The following is a 25,914-nucleotide window of genomic DNA, read 5'->3' on the forward strand; positions in this document are numbered from 1 at the left end:
ACTTGGCTCTGTCATAACCTCACATGGTCTCTCCTATCATTGCTATGCAGACGACACACAATTAATCTTCTCCTTTCCCCCTTCTGATGACCAGGTGGCGAATCGCATCTCTGCATGTCTGGCAGACATATCAGTGTGGATGACGGATCACCACCTCAAGCTGAACCTCGGCAAGACGGAGCTGCTCTTCCTCCCGGGGAAGGACTGCCCGTTCCATGATCTCGCCATCACGGTTGACAACTCCATTGTGTCCTCCTCCCAGAGCGCTAAGAACCTTGGCGTGATCCTGGACAACACCCTGTCGTTAAGGCGGTGGCCCGTTCCTGTAGGTTCATGCTCTACAACATCCGCACAGTATGTCCCTGCCTCACACAGGAAGCGGCGCAGGTCCTAATCCAGGTACTTGTCATCTCCCGTCTGGATTACTGCAACTCGCTGTTGGCTGGGCTCCCTGCCTGTGCCATTAAACCCCTACAACTCATCCAGAACGCCGCAGCCCGTCTGGTGTTCAACCTTCCCAAGTTCTCTCACGTCACCCCGCTCCTCCGCTCTCTCCACTGGCTTCCAGTTGAAGCTCGCATCCGCTACAAAACCATGGTGCTTGCCTACGGAGCTGTGAGGGGAACGGCACCTCAGTACCTCCAGGCTCTGATCAGGCCCTACACCCAAACAAGGGCACTGCGTTCATCCACCTCTGGCCTGCTCGCCTCCCTACCACTGAGGAAGTACAGTTCCCGCTCAGCCCAGTCAAAACTGTTCGCTGCTCTGGCCCCCCAATGGTGGAACAAACTCCATCACGACGCCAGGACAGCGGAGTCAATCACCACCTTCCGGAGACACCTGAAACCCCACCTCTTTAAGGAATACCTAGGATAGGATAAATTAATCCTCCCCCCCCTTTAAGATTTAGATGCACTATTGTAAAGTGACTGTTCCACTGGATGTCATAAGGTGAATGCACCAATTTGTAAGTAGCTCTGGATAAGAGCGTCTGCTAAATGACTTAAATGTAAATGTTAAATGAGAAAAAAATATATAACTGGTCTCCAATTCAATCTACTAAATAGTATGCCTTCGGTATTTAGTGAAGGCATACTGCTGCTTTGGCCAAATCTGTGTCTGTCAGTCCTTACCTGTATCTGCCGATGAAGACCTGTAGCTTGGCGGCTCCTCTGAGAGCGGTGTAAGGTGCTGGGGACACATCAATGTCCAACTCCTCCACTTCACTGGCTGTGTCAACCTTAGAACATAACAGTCAACAAATGAGGCCACTGGAACCCTGTTATACTGGATGGCTCAGTTGGTAAGAGCTTGGTGCTTGCGAGCAATGTCCATTCATAGCCAGGTTCAATTCCTACAGTTTCACATATTCATACAAACAACATATACACTCACTGGAATGTATGTGGCTTTGGATAAAAGTGCTTCCTTAGTGTTATATACAGTGGGGAGAACAAGTATTTGATACACTGTCGATTTTGCAGGTTTTCCTACTTACAAAGCATGTAGAGGTCTGTAATTTTTTATCATAGGTACACTTCAACTGTGAGAGATGGAACCTAAAACAAAAATCCAGAAAATCACATTGTATGATTTTTAAGTAATTAATTTGCATGTTATTGCATGACATAAGTATAGACCTCTACATGCTTTGTAAGTAGGGAAACCTGCAAAATCGGCAGTGTATCAAATACTTGTTCTCCCCACTGTATATAATTTCTACTGGAACCTTGAGCTGCCAGCAGGTCAACATCTTCCCAACACCTGGCTGGACCAATGCCTCCTGAAGAGTAGAAGACTAGGGCCACACGCAGGATATGTTTTTCTGCCATTGACTTACTCCCTCAGAGATTGTGCAATGAGATTTATGTATAATGTGGGCAATGGGCACAATTCACAGTGGATTGGGACACTGGCCACTAACAAGCTGCTTATACGGAATGTTCTCTTCTCTGAAAATGCTCCCTTTAATACCACACAGTATCAGCTTAATGATCTGACTGCCTATGTTTACCTCTGGCTGATACTGTAGGCAACTAGATTCAGCCATGGGACAGTTTTTGTCCAGAACATGACTATAATTGGGTAAAATGAAGGGGGGAGGGGTGTGCATCATTGTTAACAGCAGCCGGTGCGCAACCTCTAATGATAAGGAAGTCTCAAGTTTTGCTCGCCGGAGTTAGAGTACCTCATAATAAGCTGCAGACCATACTATTTACCAAGAGAGTCTATATAATTCGTAGCTGTCTATTTACCACCACAAACCGATGCTGGCACTAAGACCGCACTCAACGAGCTGTAGAGGGCCATAAGCAAACAAGAAAATGCACACCCAGAGGCGGCACTTCTCGTGGTCGGTGATTTTAATGCAGGGAAACTGAAATCCGTTTGACCTTATTTTTACCTGCATGTCAGCTGTGCATTAACCGTTACTCTCTCGCGGGAATTCCACTAACTGTCCTTTGTAGCCAAATGTAGCTGCTGCTCATTCCGTTTGCTCGAAAATTGATAAATGGTTAAAAAAAGTAAGGCCGCATCCATAGATACACATACCAGCTCTACTGGTGGTACTGCTACTAACAGCGGTACTACACCTGCACCTGTCGATGACACAAGTTGTTCTGCTTCCACGAGCACATCCAATGCTAGCATCAGTAATTCTACATTTGTTGTTAGCCCAGCTGACATGGACACTGACAGTTGTGAATCTGATGCAGCCGAAGAGCTACTGCCCCCTTACCCGGGAAAGCACCGAACAACAGACAGGGACGTTGGACCATCGAAGAGGCACAAATATGATGAGAACTACATTGATTTGGGGTTCACATATATGGGGAGTAGTGCCTTTCCTCAGTGTGTTATATGTGCAAAAGTACTATCTCACAACTCAATGAAAACTTCACTCTTGCGCAGACATTTAGAAATGAAATAAAATAAAACATAAAAATAAGCCACCGTTTTTGAGCGAGAATTAAGACGACTTTTGAGTAACAGATACCATTAATAACAAACGTCTTATATGGAGAGCTACAGAGTTTCTAGGACAAGCAAGCCCCATACTATTGTGGAGTACTTAATTCTTCCTGCTGCCGTGTATATGGCTGGGGGAATGCTGGGGGAAAAGGCCAAAAAAACTATACAGACAATGCCTTCATCAAACAACACTGGTTCACGATGCATCAGTGACATGGCAGGAGATGTTTTGAAACGATTACTGCTTCGCATACAAGCTAGTGAATTATATGCGTTACAGCTGGATGAGTCAACAGGCATGGCGGGCTTGTCACCGCTCCTGGTATATGTCTGTTACAGCTGGATGAGTCAACAGGCATGGCGGGCTTGGCACAGCTCCTGGTATATGTCTGTTACAGCTGGATGAGTCAACAGATGTGGGCTTGGCACAGCTCCTGGTATATGTCTGTTACAGCTGGATGAGTCAACAGACGTGGCGGGCTTGGCACAGCTCCTGGTATATGTCCGTTACATTTATGGGGGGGTTAATTAAGGAAGACATCCTCTTCTGCAAACCACTGGAAACCAGGACAACACGAGATTATATTTTTAAAGTACAGGACAGCTTTGTGACATCAAATGGACTTTGGTGGTCAAGATGTGTTGGTATCTGTACTGATGGAGCAAAAGCCATAACAGTGAGACATAGTGGAGTGGTAATGCGCATGCACGCAGTTGCTCCCGACGCCACTTGGGTTCACTGCTGGATCCGCAGAGAGGCTCTTGCTGCTAAGGGAATGCCTGACAGCTTGAAAGATGTTTATTATACTGATAACAAGTTCAAACAGGTGCCATTAATACAGGTAACGAGTGGAGGACAGAGGAGCCTCTTAAAGAAGAAGTTACAGGTCTGTGAGAGCCAGAAATCTTGCTTGTTTGTAGGTGACCAAATACTTATTTTCCACCATAATTTGCAAATAAATTCATTAAAAATCCTACAATGTGATTTTCTGGATTTCTTTTCTCATTTTGTCTGTCATAGTTGAAGTGTACCTATGATGAAAATTACAGGCCTCTCTCATCTTTTTAAGTGGGAGAACTTGCACAATTGGTGGCTGACTAAATACTTTTTTGCCCCACTGTATGTATTTTTTAAAAATTGGGAGACACGCTTAAAGTTATTTTTACTGGCCATAATTTTCACTTGTCTGACCGCTTGCATGATGCAGAGTTTCTCGTGATCTTGGTGATGATTTTTCTCGACAGAATGATCTGAATCTAGGATTACAGGGACTCTACGCAACAATATTTAATGTGCAGGACAACATTGAGGCTATGATTAAGTTGGAGCTCATTTCTGTCTGCATTAACAAGGACAACACACAGGTCTTTCCATCATTGTATGATTTTTTGTGTGAAAATGAACTCAAGTTTACGGGACAATGTCAAATGTGATATAGCGAAGCACCGGAGTGAGTTGGTTGGGCAAATACGCATGTACTTTCCCAAAACGAATGACACAAACAACTGGATTCATTATCCCTTTCATGCCCTGCCTCTAGTCCACTTACCAATGTCTGAACAAGAGAGCCTCATCAAAATTGCAACAAGCGGTTCTGTAAAATGTAATTTCATCAGAAGCCACTGTCAGATTTCTGGACTGGGCTGCGCTCAGAGTATCCTGCCGGCAAATCACGCTGTTAAAGCACTGATGCCCTTTGTAATCACGTACCTATGTGAGATTGGATTCTCGGCCTTCACAAAAGCATGAAAACTAAATACAGGCACAGACGACTGTGTGGAAAATGACTTAAGACTGAGACTCTCCAACACAACTCAACATTGCAGAGTTATGTGCATCGTTTCAAGCACACCCTTCTCATTAACCTGTGGTGAGTTATTCACAATTTTCGATGAACAAATACTGTTTTATATGTATGATGGTCAAATAAAGAGCTGAAGAAATGATTGATTACTATTATATTATTATATTATTATTATTTGTGCCCTGGTCCTATAAGAGCTCTTTGTCACTGCCCACGAGTGGGGTTATGAGTGGGGTTATGACAAAAACTCACTCATTCTTATGTTTAATAAATGTATCGTATAGTATGATTACTACTTTTGCCATCATCATTACGATGATGGCAAAAGACACCATTTGAGAGTGCGCTGACCCTGGTGCTAGAGGAGGTACGCAGCTGGAGGTTGAGTGTTTGAAGGGGTACAGGACTATAAAAAGTCTGGGAACCAGTGGACTAAAGCATTATTCCTCAAATCAAGTTCAACTGTCAGTTGGTGCGCACTGCCTTCATATCATACGCCTGCAGTATAAATATACTTATTGCCTCACCACACCAAACCTTCACAATTTTATTAGGGTGACATCAAAAGTAAGCCAAGTAAATTTTAATAGGGAAAATACGAGCAGGATGTTATATTGCTGCAAACATTACATTTGGAACTTAATTTGGCAAAAGAAAATGGCTCAGAATGAAACTAAATAAGCGAGAGAAGTATAAGTCTCCAGCTTCAGCGATTTTTGCAATACATTCCAGTCATTGGCAGCAGAGAACTGGAAGGAAAGACGGCCAAAGGAGGTGTCGGCTTTGGGGATGACCAGTGAGATATACCTGCTGGAGCGTGTGCTACGGGCGGGTGTTGTTATCGTGTCCAATATGTATCGAGGGCCAGCCAACGAGAGCATACAGGTTATCAAGGGATCCAATCATTTTGAACCCCACTGTATGTCTCTGCATAAAATACAAATATTTTGGCGATTAATTCCTGGTGATTTCATTTTTGTACATTTTAATATCTTAACTAAAAACTTTGTAGAACCCCAAAAAATCACTTGCAGGCCGGTTTTGGCCCATTGGCCACAGACCCCTGCTGTAGGCCGACACAAACATACAAACAATCGCTGCCAGTAGGATGAAATTGCACCCTATTCCCCATAGGCTATATTGCACTACATCTCTCTATATAGTGCACTACTTTGATAGGGTTCAGATACACACACACACACACTGACACAAACGTTGAGTGTTTTGTTTGTCGACTGGCCGTATGTCTAATTATAGGGTCTGAGTGATACATTATGCATAAACAATAAGTAACAGGCATATTTTTCATCGCTCCCTGCCAGCAAAAAACCTTTTAAGGATAATCACTTACAACTACTACAACCTTAATAATCCACAGCAGTGGGATTATCTCACTAAATATGAGCTTTAGAGAGCTAGCTGCTGCTGGTGCTGCCTGTCCTGACCTGGCTGGTTTAGATGGATGAGAGGGAGGGAGGATAAAGATCTACTACAGAGAGACTTAGACCCAACACTGGCTGGCTGGGGCACGCAGGACAGACATCAGCTAGCTACAACACACAGCTGGACACTGGATGAGGGAGAGGTCTGCTGCTTTAAAACATGGAAGAAATGGTTTAAAAGCCCCAACCCAAAAGGGTCTTATCTTTTGAATTGTATAATAAGTGCTGCATTTGTCTTTGGCCAGTATGCTACATGACAGTGCCATGTGTGAGAGAGAGAAAAAGGTTGAGGCACAAAGCTGGACACCGTATGAAAGAAGAGTTAGACCACCCAACCGCAACAGGGTCCTATTCACTTATCTCTAGCAATGTATGTGTTGTATTTGCCTTTATTTATTTAAACCTAGGCTGTTTGATAGTACAGTGTGAGAGACATGAGAGAAAGGCGAATGACGTTTTTAAATCCATGAAGTCTGACGAGCAAATCCATAGGAATGACTGTGCCATTTTGTTAATCTCAACAAGCAATCTGTCCTAAACATAGAGTTGAAAAGGAGGAGGCAATCCATACGAGCCGTTTGATCTTGAGGAATATTTGAATCCAATTAATTGAAAATTGCAGTTATTGTCATGATTAAAGATGTCAGCAGCATGTCTAATGCAAAAAAGTATCTTAATCTCTTTGTGTAGAAGATTATTGTGTGTGTCACTAGTAGATACCCATAGACTTCCAGTCATTGCGCTAACTCTAGTCAGCATTGGCACGCGAAACTACCTCTAACTTCCTTCATACTGGAAACCGACATAAAAACAGTAACCACGAATTCTTCTGACTCTGGGGAAGTAGATAAAGGGCCTTATTGCCAAAATCCTGAAGTATCCCTTTAAGCAAAACTCAAATACTAAGCCAATCTGAAATTGTCATCTAGTCCTACCGTTAGTGAGACTACGGTACTATGTTTTTAAGTTGAACAAGAAACTCCCCATATTAATTAAGTAGTGACTTAATCCCTATGCAATACATCGGGATAAATGATGTGTTAGAGCTCTCACCTCGTGTGGCGTGGGGCTGGTCCTGCGTGGGCTGTGATGGGGGCTGTGGTGGGACTCGGCCGACTTTGGGGAGAGGTGGGTGGTGTCAGAGACAGACTTGGGGGAGCTGGAGGACTTGGTCAGGCTGATGGTGGGCAGCTCACGGTGCTTGGTGGTGGGGGAGCGTGTGAGACCCGCAGCGTGAGGGGTGGCCCCCATCTGGAGAGTTGCCGCCACATCTACAGGGAGGAGGAAGATACTTCATGAGCAAACAAATCTCTCCGCTTTTTTCATGTTTCATCGAAAGGATAGCGAGAGAGTAACAGGAAAGTTAGGAGGAGAAAGTGTGCTAGAAGAGCAGCGGGTTGGATTGGAACCCATGTGAGCACAAGTACATGTGTTCTGGAGGCAGTGGCCTAGACAACTGGACCACCTCAGGCTACAAACATACACCCTCTTCTGTGACCTGTTTGTAGTTATCCAATTGAAGTTTGGTGTTCTAGGTCCCTGGCTGATTAAACAGTGGAGTGGAGGGAGTAAAACCCTCCTGTCCCCATCTGTCTCTGTGCTTAGAGGTCATGACCCCCGAGCACAGCACCATACATGGCACACAGGGGCCAGAAAGAACTAAGGGGCTTAACACATACATCCCGGATATCACTCACTCACCGTTGTTGAACCACACCTCTGTGTGTGTTTGGGACCTTTGTGTGAGAGGGATTGTATATGTGTGGCATCATTCATACAGCCACTCACTGCAGGCCCCACCAAACCAAACCAATTGATTGTGAATATGTGGGTCGTTACAATTAACCTAACAGTGATTTCAGGGACCAAGTTACTCAAAAAAAGACCAGGAAAGGGAGTGATAGTGCTCATGGTAGCAGTGACAAGTCTCAATGACCCAGGATCTCTAGGAATAGTAGCAGTACATGGTAGCGAGGAGTGCTAAGGGAGAGTCTCTCTCTCCTCCAGACTCCAGAAGTCCATATCATCACCCAGAGAGTTCAAATCATCCCATAGGTAGGCCACCTTGATCTACAACAGAAACAGCACACCCACTGTACATGGCTGGAGGGAGGGAGGGAGGGATACAATAGAGATTTGAAGGGATACTTTAAAGCCAGTGGCGGCCAGGATTACAATATATTATGTTCTCAGTCCGGGTCTGCATCAAAGTGAATGCATGCGGAATCCCTTTCAAACGTAATCATGTCGATTTAAAAGTAATACCAACACAATCCTACATGGAGATCCAGGGTTGGAATAAGCACTCTTTAGTTTAGCAATCTTCATGTGTACAATCAATCTTGGTAGAAACTATAGACCATATTTCGTAAACTGTGCCTGTGGGAGATTCAGTATTAGTAGTGAAAATGAGCCTGAGGGGGCATACAAAGGACATATGAAGATGCATTTATTGGGATGGGGAGTGCATCTCATGAAGGGAATATGAGTGAGCATGTGGAATGTATTGGTGTCGTGACGGTAATATGATATGGTTGAATGGTTAGGGTAATATCATGGTAACAAAGGTTGCCCTTTGGCATGTATCAGGAACATGATGGTAATAACGGTTGCCATGGTTACCCCCAGCGAGGCCCACACCGTTGGTCAGATGGCAGAGGGCATGGTTAGTGAGGAGTGCGGAGCCGGCCAGGTCCAGTTTGCCGGCCTGCAGTCGGAAGGTCTCCAGCTCATGGCTGAGCAGGCCGAACTGTTCACTCTGGCTGCGACATTTATCCTCCAACTCGCGCACCTTAGACTGAAGACAGCACAGAGAGAGATAGAGGTACACACACACACACACATACATACAAAGGATTTAGTTTCAGCTCCTAGGCAAACAAAATATCATAGGCTAATGAAAGGGTATTTGTGTGGTGGCCTACTTTGACAATCTGCCTATTTAAAAATGATACTACTGGAATATCAACTTAAAGAAATTGACTTATTATCATATGCATAAACATTCACTTACAATTACTATCACATTTAGGATCAAATTAAAAGACAAAAAGGCGGGAAAAGGAGTGAGAAGGGTGAATAACAGGTTTCAAGGCCTTAGTAGGAGGTGGTTTTGTGGGTGACAAACAGAATCTGAAGCGTAGTTTGCAGCGAGTTGCATGTCCTCCGACACAGTTCTGCAGCGCTCACAGTCACACTAGCAAAGCCACTACAGAGCCACGGCCACAGCTCAGTCAGAACACTCTAACAGGGTTTAGCATCAGCCCCCAGTGAGTTTCTATAACCGGCTGCTTTCACTTCCGGTTGTGGTGGGAGTTTCCTGGTAGTGATGTGACAGGGCCCCTAGCTAAACGAAACACACACGCACATGCACTGACACACACATGTGCACACACACACACACACACATGCACTGACACACACATGTGCACACACACACACACACACATGTGCACACACACATGTGCACACACACACACACACACATGTGTGCACACACACACACACACACACACACACACACACACACACACACACACACACACACACACACACACACACACACACACACACACACACACACACACACACACACACACACACACACACACACACACACACACACACACACACACACACACACACACACACACACACACACACACACACACACACACACACACACACACACACACACACACACACACACACACACACACACACACACACACGCACTCACACAGACACAGCTTCCTGTCAAACCTCTCACCTACACCACCAAGCACAGTCTGTCCCAAATGACTGCTCGAACTCAAACATGAACCAAGTCACAAAGTGGGAGATAGAGCAAGTAGATCCAGCTAATGTATGACATTTTCGTCATTCATCAGACGCTCACTTACAATTAGTGCATTCATCTTAAGATAACCATAGTCATAGTAAGTACATCTTTCCTCAATAAAGTAGCTAACAGCAAAGTCAGAGCTAGTAAGGGGCGGAAAAAGTCAAGTGCAAGTGTTGGTTCACAAAAGTTGTTTTGTTTTGGTGGGGGCATGCTACCCGTTCTCTAACGAGATTTGAGTCACTGTGCTGACTATAGGATAGATCAAGCTCCCAATAGTGAGATTCAAAACTACGTTGAGGAGAAAGAAAGAGAGAGAGAGAGAGAGAGAGCAGCGAGAGAGAGGGAAGAGAGTGAGAAGCCCCACTGTCAGGGTCACAGCTCGACTGCCAAGAAAGCAGGCTAACTCTATCTTAACACCTTGAGCTTAAGAACCAAGCCAATTCTCCTATGAACAAGGTTCAGTTTACTCAGCCCAGCGGGGGACTGGATTTCGTGCCATAGAGTAATCTAACAGCAGCATCACTCGGCCTGACCTGTTTCACACTGACTTTAATCACCTACACTCACTCTCTCACACTCCACTTCCTCCCTCCCTCACTCACTCTCTCACACTCCCTCCCTCCATCACACTCCACTCTTTCTCTCTCTGTGTGTGTGTGTGGACGTGTATAGTTAAACACTTCCATACACACAGTGCTAGCGCACACAATACACATACTAATACACATTCACACACAGAGGGCCAGCCAGCATCAGAGGGTTTCTCCATGTCAACAAAGGGATTATTTAAAATGAACACAATTACTACTAGGCTTGTTATGTAACTGGTTGAACCACACAGACGTGTAGGAAAAGGCACATAGGACAGTACACTGACACATGCCGGCCTGGATGGAGCCTATCACCTCTCAGAGAGAGCCCAAATAACCTTGTCATGTTGTATTCAAAGCCTGTTACAACACTATAGACCACCTCTGCTGTAGCTAGAAAACATACAAGGCCATCTTTGCCTTACCATAAATACATCCTAGAAACCAATAACTTCAGGTATAGAACTTCGGTAGCGTTTTCCTCAGATTTGCTTTATTAAAGTCCCCAGAGCTCATGTTGTGCAACATTTCTATAGGCTATGCAATTGCGTCAGAAAACAGAGTGATGGCCTCTATTAAAGAAAGGAGGATCCCATCAGCTTTCTGTAGGCTAGGCCTACTATATTTATTTCTCAAATGTATTAATATTTAACACATTGCTTCTCTTCACAACAGGAGTATAGCCTACCTGGCTGGCATGAAATTAACTATGTGAAAGGTGTCCACCAATCGCTATTTAAGTGCCTAGATGACATGTATTTTTTTCCCGTTGCCCCTGTTTTCTAGACAGGTGCATGATAATGGTCTATTCTAAATCAAAACATATTTCACACATATTATTTAGTATATGTAAAGACAAGATTAAATCAAGAATAGTGTAATGGGTGACAATATTAGCATATCACTTGTGAATAATTTATTATCACTTGTGAATAATGCCTATGTCACGGATTACACACACCTGGTTCCCATTTCCCCTGATTAGTATGTTATATATGTTCCCTCTGTCTTTGTCAGTTATTGTTCCCATGTCCGTTGGTGGTGTGAGTACCTATGCGTTGGTGCAGCTGTTTTATAAAGCACGCAGCATGTTGTGTTTTACGGGTATCGTCCCGTGTCATTCAACGAGGTTTACCCTCGCTTGTTTGTTTGGGTACAGGCCAGTGTTTTTGTATATGTGTTTGTTTTGGGAGTATTAAAAAACCCTATTGTGTATTCCTGCACCTGTCTCCAAATCCTTTATACCAGCGTGACAGCCTAGCTTAATGCAAACAGCGCATTATGATTTGTGCAACTTTTTCAAATCACAGTCGCACACCTCATGTAGCCTAGACCTATATGTTTTGACAAGGTTTGTATCACAACTAAAGTGAACAAATAACTTCTTAAAATGAAGCACATTAATCAGCTGTACAACGGGTGTAGAGCCTAACTGGCATACATACGCAGCGCGTGAGTTTCTAGTTTGGGGAAGATCATTTTCACCATAAAAATGCACCTTCATAATAAAAGCAAAACATGTATAAATTGCATTTTTGGTCACTTATGAGAATGGTGTTTTCCTGCTAATGGAACATTTGCGCTTATAGCCTACTGTCCTGTGCGCATTGCTGTGCTTATAATGTGAAGAAATAGCCTAATAGTTTATCAACATTTTGAGCTAAACGTTCTCATCTGCTGCGTCAGGCTCATTCCTTAAAACAGGTTATTTGATGCTAGTGGTTGTATTAATTTGGGATCTATCACATACCACAACTGTTCCAGACTATGTATGTTTGGAATATTTAGAGGTAAACTTTTGTACTATGGGGGATAGTAGATTGACATATGCTAGTGCTTTTGCTTTTCAGCTGACGAAAAGTAAAATGTGGACAGTTCTTCCCATATCTACAATATGCGCCTTGGACAAGGACACGCAGTTAGAGCCCGATGTCTTGGCGCAGCCTGTACTTGTAACCTGTGAGAAAGACCAGATCACGTGATGGAGCCATGTGAGTGAGAGGTGTTTCGGCACAAATTATAATTCTTAATTTAAGCCCAAGGGCACAACGGCCACTGGCCGCAAAGGGTATGGATTTGTTTTTTTTAGCATTCAGCCTTTTAGTTGGCATTATGGCCACACAAAGGGAACGCAGCAAGGAAATTTGAGGCATTATCAAGTGCTTGTCAAATTGTGAATGAGAGACTGATGAAGTGTGTACAGCATGCGCAAAAAACAAAGCAGAGCTCATGCCTTTCATGCGACTTTTTTCAAATGATCATTAGAGTCACATAATGCAGCCTTAGAATGTATTAAACATGTAAACATACAGCCCAACATTTGTATCACAAGTAAAGTTACATAAGGCCTGGTGAGAATATTATCAAGTGCTTTTCAAATTGTGAATGAGAGACTGATGCCTTTCATGCAACTTTTTTCAAATCATCATTAGTCCCATCATCTAAACATTTAGCCTAAAGTTGCATAAATACATCTAAATTCAGCATGTAGGAGGACCTGTTTCTTTGTTAACCGCTCAACATAGAACAGCTGCATGTGCACACTCCCCCATTTTTGGGAGAAAATATACTTTCTATTTTATTCAGTTATGTTAAATTGTATTCTTCATACTATAAAATAGTATAAAATAATGTCACAGAATTCTAAGCGAATCTTGTCTGCTATATTAACTAGTGTAGCCTACAGCCATATGGCATAGCCAGATCAGGGCCTAACATAAGGACAACTCAGTATGCTATTCTGTTCTTCTGAAATAGACTACATTTTCTTCACTTAATGTTTCTTTAGACCGGTCTAAAATAAATAATAGATTCATTGTGAAGGTGTAGGCTGTATTACATGGATTCATTGTGAAGTTGTAGGCTGTATTACATGGATTTACTAGACTTTTAAAAATGCAGATGTTCCAAAGGTCTGCATCAGTGGCTTGTAGGCTATGTGTGGAAGCCAGGAGATGCTAAATGTGTTTATGTAAAAAAAGGTAAGTTACCGTGAGACTGTCAGTTATTTGCTTGACAATCACCGCCACAGCCCTAATCAGGGTATCACCGGTCACATTTCAATTTGTCCCTGATTCTCAAACTAACTTGCTGCAAGGACACTTGTGTCTAGGACTTTGTAAAGGCAAGGTGTAGTAGTCTGTCTATCTATCTACACAGAGGCTTAATTAAGGTGGGGGTTGGTAACAGGGTGGATGAGGTTGGGATCTGGGCTAGAGTATCAGGACAGAGGCTTTGTGTTGCCGGTACCTGCATGCAGTCCAGAGTTGTCTGGTTAGCAGGGAAACAAAGCACAGAAAAAAAGCACTTCAAAAACAAAACTCATGCTTGTGAAAAGTGGAGTTGAGGAAGAAAAACATGGTTAATAGATTAGAGTCCAGGTCCTGAGAGAGAAGAGTCTGTCAGCGTAAATCATAGAGATAGGGATAGAAACGGACCGTATAGACACTATGATCTCATCACTATTTCTCTCCGTCTTCCATACCTCCTCTGGAGGGAGAGAGAGAGACTTTTACAAGTGATGCTCTTTGTTTAGAGGGATGGAGAAGAAGAGAGTAGGAGGCATAGTAATGAGCAATTCAAACAAAACATGAGCGTAACGGTACTGTACCAGCTCCCTCTGCAACACAAGCTGGATCAAGTCCTACAACAGAATACATACACACTTCATTTTACACAGAGAAACACAACACATTAACACAATGCATAACAAAGGGTTTACTGACACAATGACAGTATACACTATGATGATCAGTCTGTCGGAGGTTCTTTCACTGTTTAAATTGTTGAACAAAAAATACTGTAAAAACACTAGCAAATCATCTCCAAGGGATTTTTATTTTGGAAATCTTTTCCAAAGTATTCCCACGCATAATAGAGAGATATATGTGGTCGTACACAAATGTAAGCAAGGGTTGAAATAATTATGCTTTGGTAAAATACTATATCTGTTTGGGCTTCTTGGGGTCAATTTGCAGTCTACAAATGATTTGTAAATATGTTCCGGCCCCCTGATCTTCCGCTCAAGAAAAAAATTGTCCCTTGGCTGAATCTAGTTGATGATCCCTGCTCTAAACGAACACACTCTACCTCTCACACACTCTACCTCTCACTTCTCTGGGGAGAGAGAGAGAGTCAGTGACTTCCACAAGCTTACGTAGATAAATATTGATATATTCCCCTCGAGCGTGCAATTTCACCTCAGCCTCATTAGCCATTAGGCCTATACTATAGCATGTTGAGGGAGGCCCTGCCTTTTATAGACAGTCCTGTGTTACACAGCCAGGCTACCTTCATGTGAAAGAGAGGGAATGATAATGTAGTGTCTATAGAACTACAACAACCGCACCTCTGCACCAATAGAAATATCATCAGAAACATAGAAGTACAGGATCTAGACCTCTGTCTGCACTATAGAAACACAAGCTCTAGACCTCTATTGGCACCATAAAAATACAAGATCAAGACCAGACTTACCTCCAGCAACTGTACCACCCCCTCATGCTCCCTCTTGGCAAAAAACTCAGCCTGTTGAATGGAAAAATAAACACTGTTTTTTATTTATTAGTTCACATCTAGTCCCTCTCAAAAGTTCTCTCTAGAACAAAACAAACAGCCCTGCACCCAAAGGCTGCCTCCTACTGGACAAAGTCTTAATTACCCATAATATAATTCATGACAACATTTTTTATTTGAGTTTGATTGGGTTTTGCTGAGTGATTGCTAGGAACAGGGTTTCTTGGCAGTTGTGATTATATACAGTGCATTTGGAAAGTATTCAGACTCCTTGACTTTTTCTACTTTGTTATGGTACGTCTAAAATTGATTAAATAAAAAGCAATCCTCAGCAATCTACACACAATAACCAATAATAACAAAGTGAAAACAGTTTTAGAAATGTTTGCAAATGTATTAAAACTTAAAACAGAAATACCTTATTTCCTTAATATCCAGACCCTTTGCTATGAGACTCAAAACTGCGCTCAGGTACATCCTGTTTCCATTGATCATCCTTGAGATGTTTCTACAACTTGATTGGTGTCCACCTGTGGTAAATTCAATTGATTGGACATGGTTTGGAAAGGCAAACACCTGTCTATATAAGGTCCCACAGTCAACATTGTATGTCAGTGCAAAAACCAAGCCAAGAGGTCGAAAGAACTGTCCGTAGAGCTCAGAGCCAGGATTGTGTCGAGATCTGGGGAAGGGTACCACAACATTTCTGCAGCATTGAAAGTCCCCAAGAACACAGTTCCCTCCATCATTCTTAAATGGAAGAAGTTTGGAACCACCAAGACTCTTCCTAGAGCTGGCCGCCCGGCCAAACTGAGCAATCGGGGGAGAATGGTCTTGGTCAGGGAGAGAACCAAGAACATGATGGTCACTCGGACAGAGCTCTAGAGTTCCTCTGTGGAAATGGGAGAACCTTCCAGAAGGAAAAAAACATCTATGCAGCACTCCACCAATCAGGCCTTTGTGGTAGAGCAGACCAGACAGAAGCTATTCCTCAGTAAAAGGCACTGACAGCCCGCTTGGAATTTGCCAAAAGGCACCTAAATAAAGGACTCTTAGACCATGAGAAACAAGATTCTCTGGTCTGATATGAAACCAAGATTGAACTCTTTGGCCTGAATGCCAAGCGTCACGCCTGAAGGAAACCTGGCACAATCCATACGGTGAAGCATGGTAGTGGCAGCATCATGCTGTGGGGATATTTTTCAGGGGCGGTGGCTGGGAGACTAGTCAGGATTGAGGGAAAGATGAACGGAGCAAAGTACAGAGAGATCGTTGATGAAAACGTGCTCAAGAGAGCTCAGGACCTCAGACTGGGGGCGAAGGTTCACCTTCGAACAGGACAACGACCCTAAGCACACAGCCAAGACAATGCAGAAGTGGCTTCAGGACAAGTCTCTGAATGTTCTTGAGTGGCATAGCCAGAGCCCGGACTTGAACCCGATCTAACATCTCTGGAGAGAACTGAAAATAGCTCTGCTTTAACCTAAAAAAAATCAAGGGGTCTGAATACACTGCAACCAATCAATTGAATTTACCACAGGTGTACGACAATCAAGTAGTAGAAACATCTCAAAGGATGATCAATGGAAACCGGATGCACCTGAGCTCAATTTCAAGACTAATTGCAAAGGGTCTGAATACTTATGTACATAAGGTTTAAAAAAAAAAAATGGTTGTAATACATTTGTAAAAAATTCTAAAAACCATTTTTTGCTTTGTCATTATGGGGTATTGTGTGTAGAATGATGAGAAAAAACAAACAATATAATCCATTTGATAAAAAGGCTGTAACGTAACAAAATGTGGAAAAGGGGACTGATTACTTCCCGAATGCAAATCAAATGTATTTATATAGCCCTTCGTACATCAGCTGATATCTCAAAGTGCTGTACAGAAACCCAGCCTAAAAACCCAAACAGCAAGCAATGCAGGTGTAAAAGCATGGTGGCTAGGAAAAACTCCCTAGAAAGGCCAAAACCTAGGAAGAAACCAGGCTATGTGGGGTGGCCAGTTCTCTTCTGGCTGTGCCGGGTGGAGATTATAACAGAACATGGCCAAGATGTTCTGTATATGCCATTTATATAAGCATACATTTTACGTATAGGTCCTGGGAATTGAACCCACTGTCCTGGCATTATAAGCACCATGCTCTACCAACTGAGCTACAGAGGACCCGAGGTCATGTACTGTGCTGCTCACCCGCTGTAGCCGTTTGATCTCATCCTGTTTAAACTTGAGGATAGCCAGTGCCTGCTCATGTTCTAGTTCCAGCTGCTGCCTTCGCTCGGCGACCTCTCGCATATGCTGCAAGCAATCAAAGGAGACACGTATCTCATGTAGTCAAACAACACTTACATAATGACTCTATAGTCTCTACTCTCGGCTTCCATGAGGCAAATTCCCAGACAAATTAAAATGGCAACGCTACTAGTAAATGCATACTGGCAACACTACTAGTAAATGCATACTGGCAACACTACTAGTAAATGCATACTGGCAACACTACTAGTAAATGCATACTGGCAACACTACTAGTAAATGCATACTGGCAACACTACTAGTAAATGCATACTGGCAACACTGCTAGTAAATGCATACTGGCAACACTGCTAGTAAATGCATACTGGCAACACTACTAGTAAATGCATACTGGCAACACTACTAGTAAATGCATACTGGCAAAACTACTAATAAATGCATACTGGCAACACTACTAATAAATGCATACTGGCAACACTACTAATGTGACCCTGTACCTTTAGGACCTGCTCTAGGTTCTCCAGTTTGGCACGGAGTCTCTGGTTCTCCTCGAGAACTGAATCACGTTGAGCGGTCACTTCAGAGAGGTCTTCCCTCAGCTCCTCATTCTCAACCCGGGCCTGAGAGAGAGGCATGGGGAGAGAGATGGGGATAGAGAGAGTACTGACATTCCTCATGACCAGCAGGAGAAGGACAGACAAAACAAATACTGGCCCATTCCAACATAGAAACAGAAGCCCTTCCGGTCTACTGAAGGTTCACGACAGAAAAGACTGCTGAGGGTTCCCAATTTGAACCATAATGTCGAGATTTATTCTGTCATCTAAAACAACCGTAAGCCTAAGAGGCCCTCAATGGAATAGAATGGAGACTGACCTGGTCGAGCGGCTGTGCCTTCCTCCTGAGGAGATCTGCCTCCTCCTCTAGTTGTTCATTTTTGCCCCGCTCATCCTCAAGCAGGCTCTCCTGTCAGAGCACAAACGACAACAAGAAGACAAGACTCAGATTCAACAGCCAGGGACGAAGCCATGATTTCTCGTCAGTCCCAGTCAACTGAGAGTATAGTCACTATACTGTAGTACAGCCGTAATAGTGCTGTAAATCAGTGGAGGCTGGTGTCACTTTTGTTTCAGGATGGGTGTAATGTAATGGCTGGAATGGAGTTATTGGAACCTTGTGTTTCATGTGGTTGATACTGTTCCATTCATTCCATTCCAGTGGGATGTTCTCACTTCACTAGCTACCACTGGTCATAACACCTGGTCCACTGGTAGTAGCACGCTGAGAGTACAGTAGTTAACAAACACACGAGTGGATGGACCCTGAGGGTTTCTTACCAAATCTAGACATTTCTTCTGTCTCTTCCTTACTTCATGCTCAAGGTTTTCACATTCTTTTCTCTTCTTACTCAGCTCCTGTTCCTGAAAAGGAAGCCAGAGCATGTCACGTTACAGCGACTACACGACCTGCGAGCGTCAGAAACATATCGGACCCTATTCGCCCCATTGCCATCTGACCACGGTGTTCGAAATAGGAGCTTTTTTGGCTGCCTATTCCTAAACGTGACACAGGCCTATTTGGCGTCAGACAGTAAGACTATCATGCACATGCACACTGTTCTGTGAGCCTGCCCGGCTACAGTACCATGTCTACTTTACCCTGTCGTGTATATCAGATGTCGAAGCATATTAACATATCATTTTTGCGTTTGACAAAAAAAGTGTCTGCACAAATCACGATCAATCTGTTTTGTCTGCACAATAAAATATAAGCTCTTGATTTCCATATTGACCTCTGACATGGTAACAACGAGGTATTAACAAGCTTAGCATTCTTTAATTACTCTAAATGCAGCTTACATGCACAGTCATGCAGGCCCCCCCAACCCCCAGTAGCGAAATGAAGGAAAAAAAATGGAAAAAACCCCCCCCGGCTTATTTCAACATCCATCGCCAGACACAACAGAATAACCAAGCATTATGATGACTGCACAAGGACTGTTATGTGTGCTGTGTGGGGGGACTCAGTGGCTAATTGACTGACTAGATGCAACAGCTGCAGCACGACAATATTGATTATTAAAAAGCGAAGACCTGTGGCCTGATTTGTTCTAACGATTACTTGTCTGTGAGCCATCCTCCAGACTACAAGCAAACCTTACATCATATCTCACTCATAATATCAGTCCAGTCTCCAACAAGAGGTAGGTGCATGTGTGTCAGTATAGCTAGCCATGACAGGGTTGTATATTGTACAAGGTGAGTGGGTCAATCATATGTGTGTGAGTGTGGGTGTGTTTGTGGCATTGATGTATTTGTTCTCACCAGCAACTGTAGTCGCTGCTCCTCTGTGTGCTCCTCCTGGTGGGAGAGGCTAGGGGTGGGGGCGGGGCAGAGGCCCAGTGAGGGTGGGGTCACTCGCGACCCTGACTCCTCCTCCTCTCTGGGAGTCTCCTCACACCTGGATGGAGCCTCATCTAACGCCACACACGGGGTCTCTGCTGCAACCTGCCAAGGGCACAAACCAGAAAGTTCACAATTAAGCCTAGAGGGCAGACTCTGCAGATGACGTTGCATGCACAAAGTAAATTTTCGCAACTACTAAGAGCGTTGAAGCGCGAGGCTAAACTTCTCCGTTGTTTTGGTTCCGTAGTTTCCACGTTGTAGCAGTGTGAAGCGCATCCGTGCACATAATAATTAAACCTCACTTGATACAGATTAAAGAAGCTAAAGAACTGAGTAAGGCAAGGGCAAACCTTGACACCTTGAGTATTACATATGTCAACGTAATGAACAGACCTGGAGTTCAAATATCTAAATTACTTTCACATACATTCAAATAATTTTATTTAAAATGATATGTGAATGTATTTGGAAATACACTTGCAAAGTATTTGAAAAACTCATATACACAGAAAAATTATTTAAAATACCAGATATTGAAATGTATTTGAACCCAGGTCTGGTAATGAAGCACAGTAATCAGAAGTTTCACACTGGCTCTAAGGCTAAAGCCAGACAAGACATAATTATACCCAGACCGACAGAGGTGCAAAGCCCATCATTCAAATCTAAGGAAACCATGACTAAACAATTTTCTTTGGCTAATGGCTTGATTGAAAAGTGTTTCAGTGAATTAGATGTGAGCATCATTCCCCGTGTGTAGAGAGCTGTGTCAAACAAAGTGACTAAAAGAGAACATAGCAGAATAATAGCAGAACACAAATGTGTTATATCAACCTCAAGGTTGTGTAATATAAACCTGACTCCCAGCACCAACCAAATGACAGATAGACAGGGATTATAATACAGCTATCCTCCAGCCTTTCTTCCTTCCCAGTGGCCTGACTCCTCGGACTCCTCTACACAGTCATCTAATCCACAGGGAATCCCTCCAGCCTGAACCGTGACTCACATACCAATACTAGCAGACTGGATGTAACTCTTAAAATGATTCTTTAGAAAGGAGAGTCCCTCCTCTCCTTTAATGGACATTCCTTTACGATTATAATACACTGCTCAGAGTTAGGCGATTCTTAAGAGTTAGGAGAAAGAGAGTACTTCTGAACCCGTATCAACTAAGCAGAGTAGGAGTGCTGAACGAGTATCGGGCATCCCCTCATATTCATTATGAGAAGGGAAAACCGACGCTGTATCAGCACTCCTAATCTGAGACGCTTTATAAATACAGGCGCTGATGTATTAGTATTCTATTAGGATCCATGTTAGCTACAGCCAAAGCTGCAGGTACTCTTCCTGGGTTCCACAAAAAATAGAACACATGACATAATACATACCATGAAATAGACAATTACAGCTGAAGGACAGAACTACATAAAATGACATAACACAAAACACGAATAGACAGGTACAAAACGACTTAAATTATACGTAGCAAAACAAATGACAATACATACAATGAATAGACAGGTACAAAACGACTTAAATTATACGTAGCAAAACAAATGACAATACATACAATGAATAGACAGGTACAAAACGACATAAATTATACGTAGCAAAACAAATGACAATACATACAATGAATAGACAGGTACAAAACGACATAAATTATACGTAGCAAAACAAATGACAATACATACAATGAATAGACAGGTACAAAACGGCATAAATTATATGTAGCAAAACAAATGACAATACATACAATGAATAGACGGGTACAGAACTACATACATTTAAAATAAGAATACACACTTTTATATCGTTATGCCTCAGCAGTCCATGCAACATGTACTCATAATAACAGCGACATTGAAGTCATCCATTTTGTTACAGTTGCTTACTGTTACAATTGCAAGTCCTGATCCTGATCTCTCAGAACCCGTTGTTCTGTAAACACTAAGGAGAATCTCACAACATGAGGAACTGCCCGTGTCCTTGGTTCTCACGTTTGACGTCAATACTATTCATAATAATAATAATAATTCATAGATGCTACTGAATGCAAGTGCAATGAAAATTACAATGGAAACACAATAATTCCTCCAGCTAAGGCTTCAACCACAGATGTCACCCTAGCAACCATGCCACTCAACTCATAAATGAACTACAGATGGAGTGTTCTCCTCGCTAAGGCTTCACTTTAATCACCTCAGCAACTGTGTTGGAGTTTCTTATATCTAAAGTTTCAATTGAAACCTTCACTTTACATACGTAGACTTTTTGGAGCTCCATCACTCCACTCCGTTCAATAAATAGAACAGATTCATCGTAGAGCATCAATAAATATCCCGGGAACAGATTCATCATCAGATTGAGTCTTCTATGAAGTCTATCACCCCCTGCTCATAGCCATGAGCTGCAGATAAGAGTATCAATTTAATCCTTCAGCTTCATATGTGGACTTTTTAGAGCTCCATCAATACACTTAAAGTCAGAAGAGCTTCACTTACGTCCTTTGCCCTGTCTAGTGCATAGATATGAACTTAACCAAACATTTGCCGTGTTGCAGTCTACCGCCCATAAAGATTTAACTGAGGTATAGTGCGTGGCCTTTGGACAAATTCATAAAATGAATGAGGTCCCCTTGATATCGAGTTTCCTACAGTTCTCTCTTATGGAGTTGTTTCCCATTTCCATTTCCCATTCTCCTCACCACACACCCAGCAGCCTCCACCAGTCACACACAAAAATAAGAATAGACTTTTATACACATCAATAAAACGAACATCAGTAAGCTGACCAGACTATCATATCATCAGGAGCAGTATGTTCTTACTCTACTGAGGCTTTGCTTACAATTGCTTTCTCTGATAAAAAGCCCTGATATCCTGATGTCAAGGGCACATCTTATCTTTAACTTGAACCCAAACACCAGATGTGCTCGAGAGGGAGACACTATCGCTATTTAGGTTAGACGTGTTGTGCTGTGATGTGAGGATTTATTCGTTTTTTTAAAGCTACTTTTGCTGCTTGCTTGAGTGATTTGAGATGGCAAGGAGTTCCATGCTATCATGGCTCTATATATTACTGTGCGTTGCCTTGAATTCATTTTGGCTTTAGGGACAATGAGGAGACCTTTAGTTGCATGCCTTGTGGAATATGAATGTCTGTCAGAGCTGTAAGTTAGTTGACTGAATAGACAGTTTGGAGTTATTAACACATATTTCTAACAAAAAGGAGAAGTGAAGGCAGACCATCTCTACTCTACTTTGAGCCATGAAAGGTCAACATGCATTTTGTTGACATTAGCTGTCTTGGAACATTTTTAGGGCAATATGTTCTGTTCTGTTGTTAGCCAGCTGTAGATTTTTTAATGTCTTTCTTTGCAGCACCTGACCATATTGCCGGACAGTAGTCAAGATATGACAAAACTAGAGCCTGTAGGACTTGTTTAGTCAGTTGTGGTATTAAGAATGCTGTTTTTGTGTTGTTTCTGTTTGTTAACTTCTTATGGCTGGGGGGCAGTATTGAGTAGCTTGGATGAATAAGTTGCCCAAAATAAACGGCCTGCTCCTCAGTCTCAGTTGCTAATATATGCATATTATTATTGGATAGAACACACTTTAAAGTTTCTAAAACTGTTGGAATGATGTCTGTGAGTATAACAGAACTTATATGGCAGGCAAAACTCTGAGGAGAAATTAAAACAGGAAGTGAGAAATCTGAGCTTTGTATGTATACACCAGAGTCCCCAATGAAATCCCCTTGAGATATTAATGATGTTGCACTGCCTAGGGGTTCCACTAGATGTCAACCATCAATAGAAATTGTAATGAGACTTCTATGGTGTTGTGGGAGTGAATGATAGCAGAATGCATCAGGTGTCTATCAAGCAGCCATTTTCTGATCATGCTTATTCCTCATGGTATTCACTTGTGTTCCATTGCTCATGAAGACAAGAAGGAATACTCCGGTTGGAACTTTGTTGAAGCTATATGTTAAAAACATCATAATGACTGATTCTGTACTTAGTTTGGAATGTTTCTTCGACCTGTAATATAACTTTTTAAAGTTTTTGATGTCACGCTGACCAGAATGAGCGTTTGGATATGTATACCAAACACGCTAACAAAAGAAGGTATTTGGACATAAATAACTGACATTTTCGAACAAAACAAAACATTTATTGTGGACCTGGGATTCCTGGAGTGCTTTCTGATGTAGATCATCAAAGGTAAAGGAATATTTATCATGTCATTTATTGTTTATGTTGACGTCAACATAGCGGCTATTGTGACAAATTTTTCTGAGCGGCGTCTCAGATTATTGCATGGCTGGCTTATTCCGTAAAGGTTTTTTAAAATCAGACACAGCGGTTCCATTAAGGAGAGGTATATCTATAATTCCATGTGTATAACTTGTATTATTATCTAAATTTATGATGAGTATTTTTGTTGAATGATGTGGCTATGCAAAATCACTGGATGTTTTTGGAACTAGTGAATGTAACGCGCCAATGTAAACTCATATTTTGATAAATATGAACTTTATCAAACAAAACATACATGTATTGTGTAACATGAAGGCCTATTAGTGTCATCTGATGAAGACCATAAAAGGTTAGTGATTAATTTTATCTCTATTTGTGCGTTTTGAAACTCCTCTCTTTGGCTGAAAAAAAATGGCTGTGATTTTCTGTGGCTATGTGGTGACCTAACATTTAGTTTGTGGTGCTTTTGCTGTAAAGCATATTTGAAAATCGGACACTGTGGTGGGATTAACAACAAGAATAGCTTTAAAATGGTATGAGATACATGTATGTTTGAGGAATGTTAATTTTGAGATTTTTGATGTTTTGAAAATGGCGCCCTACACTTTGACTGGCTGTTGTCATATCGCTCCCGTTAACGGGATTGCAGCCATAAGAAGTTAATGCCAGTTTGTGTTGGATTGATTTTTTACTTTAATATTTTGCATGAACCAAACATTAATGATGAATTAATTATGAATGATGAATAAGTTAAATAATGCGTAGGTAACGTGTCTGTAAGCAGTATATAAGATATCTAACGGGACTGCCCCGTTAGAGCTCCAGACAGACAGTAATATGGTGCATTAAGTTTGTTGGAATGTCTCCAGTTATCTATTAATAAACAATGACTCTTAAGATTTACTTCCCGTGTCCCTGTGTAGAATTTCCATGACACAGATTATTGTGTATAATATCAAAGGCTGCACTGAAATCTAAGAGTACAGCTCCCACCATCTTCTTATTATCAATTTCTTTCAGCCAATCATAGAGTCGTTTGTGTCAGTGCAATACAAGTAGAATGCCCTCCTCTATAGGCATGCTGAAAGTCTGTTGTTAGCTGTGGCTGGGGGGGGGGGACTAAGTGTGGGGAAGTGGCTCTGGATCTGTATGACATTAGTGTCTTCTCCTTGTCACCCTAGCTTCAGCGGGTTAAGAGTCAGGAATCAGGTCTCTAATTTTAGAGCCACACCTACTTATCTAATCCTGTAGAACTAGGCTAGTGCAGACAAGGCTATGACCGAGTAACAGGATCAAAGTAAGGACCAGCCAGCGCCATGTGAAGAGAAAACTCTCTGAAGTGACTTATATCAAGTGCTTATAGCTCTATGAAGAGACTGCTCAGTGTTGCTAGCCATTTTGAGACCACATAATATACTTGCACACATGAGCACTCACACACTTACAATATAGAACACGAGCCAAGGAAAATAACTATATTATTATTACTATTATCATTATTAAGGTTATTATGAGCAACAAAAAAATATTCATGAAACATCAGGAGTGGAACCTAAAATAGAACTGTAGAGTAGACTACTGTCCGACTGTCATTACACTTAAGCCCAGTCCATTGTTCTAGGGAAGTGAGGGAGTGAAAGCGGGCGGTCCCCTGAGCTCAGATAGGCATGTATAAGGAGGGAATTTGAGTGTTTGCCCACAATGCTGAGGTTCAGAGATCAGAGCCACAGATTATCAGAGTTCAGGCAGTGTGGCATGCAGGTCAGATAGTATTTGAGGGGAAGACACAGAGAGAGACGATGTTGCATAATGCC

At 42.4% G+C, this 25,914-nt stretch overlaps 1 protein-coding gene across 8 annotated transcripts in view; it reads right to left on the reverse strand.

The window, feature by feature from the left end:
- LOC124000649 (peripheral-type benzodiazepine receptor-associated protein 1-like) overlaps positions 1 to 25,914 on the reverse strand; it is a 169,288-nt gene that overhangs the window by 47,009 nt on the left and 96,365 nt on the right. For 6 of the 8 annotated variants that reach the window (XM_046307182.1, XM_046307190.1, XM_046307187.1 and 3 more), the window contains 10 exons: positions 19,753 to 19,935; positions 18,766 to 18,849; positions 18,305 to 18,394; positions 17,926 to 18,048; positions 17,369 to 17,473; positions 15,131 to 15,181; positions 14,265 to 14,297; positions 8,843 to 9,017; positions 7,274 to 7,491; positions 1,134 to 1,240 (listed from right to left, as the gene is read on the reverse strand). In XM_046307182.1, the coding sequence (XP_046163138.1) occupies positions 1,134 to 1,240; positions 7,274 to 7,491; positions 8,843 to 9,017; positions 14,265 to 14,297; positions 15,131 to 15,181; positions 17,369 to 17,473; positions 17,926 to 18,048; positions 18,305 to 18,394; positions 18,766 to 18,849; positions 19,753 to 19,935 (1,169 nt within the window). Of the gene's footprint in view, positions 1 to 1,133; positions 1,241 to 7,273; positions 7,492 to 8,842; positions 9,018 to 13,903; positions 13,925 to 14,264; positions 14,298 to 15,130; positions 15,182 to 17,368; positions 17,474 to 17,925; positions 18,049 to 18,304; positions 18,395 to 18,765; positions 18,850 to 19,752; positions 19,936 to 25,914 lie in introns of all 8 variants that reach the window. The other 2 variants (XM_046307184.1, XM_046307185.1) reach the window with 2 other exon arrangements.

The sequence above is a fragment of the Oncorhynchus gorbuscha genome, linkage group LG16, assembly GCF_021184085.1.
Source record: "Oncorhynchus gorbuscha isolate QuinsamMale2020 ecotype Even-year linkage group LG16, OgorEven_v1.0, whole genome shotgun sequence".
Lineage (NCBI taxonomy): Eukaryota > Metazoa > Chordata > Actinopteri > Salmoniformes > Salmonidae > Oncorhynchus > Oncorhynchus gorbuscha.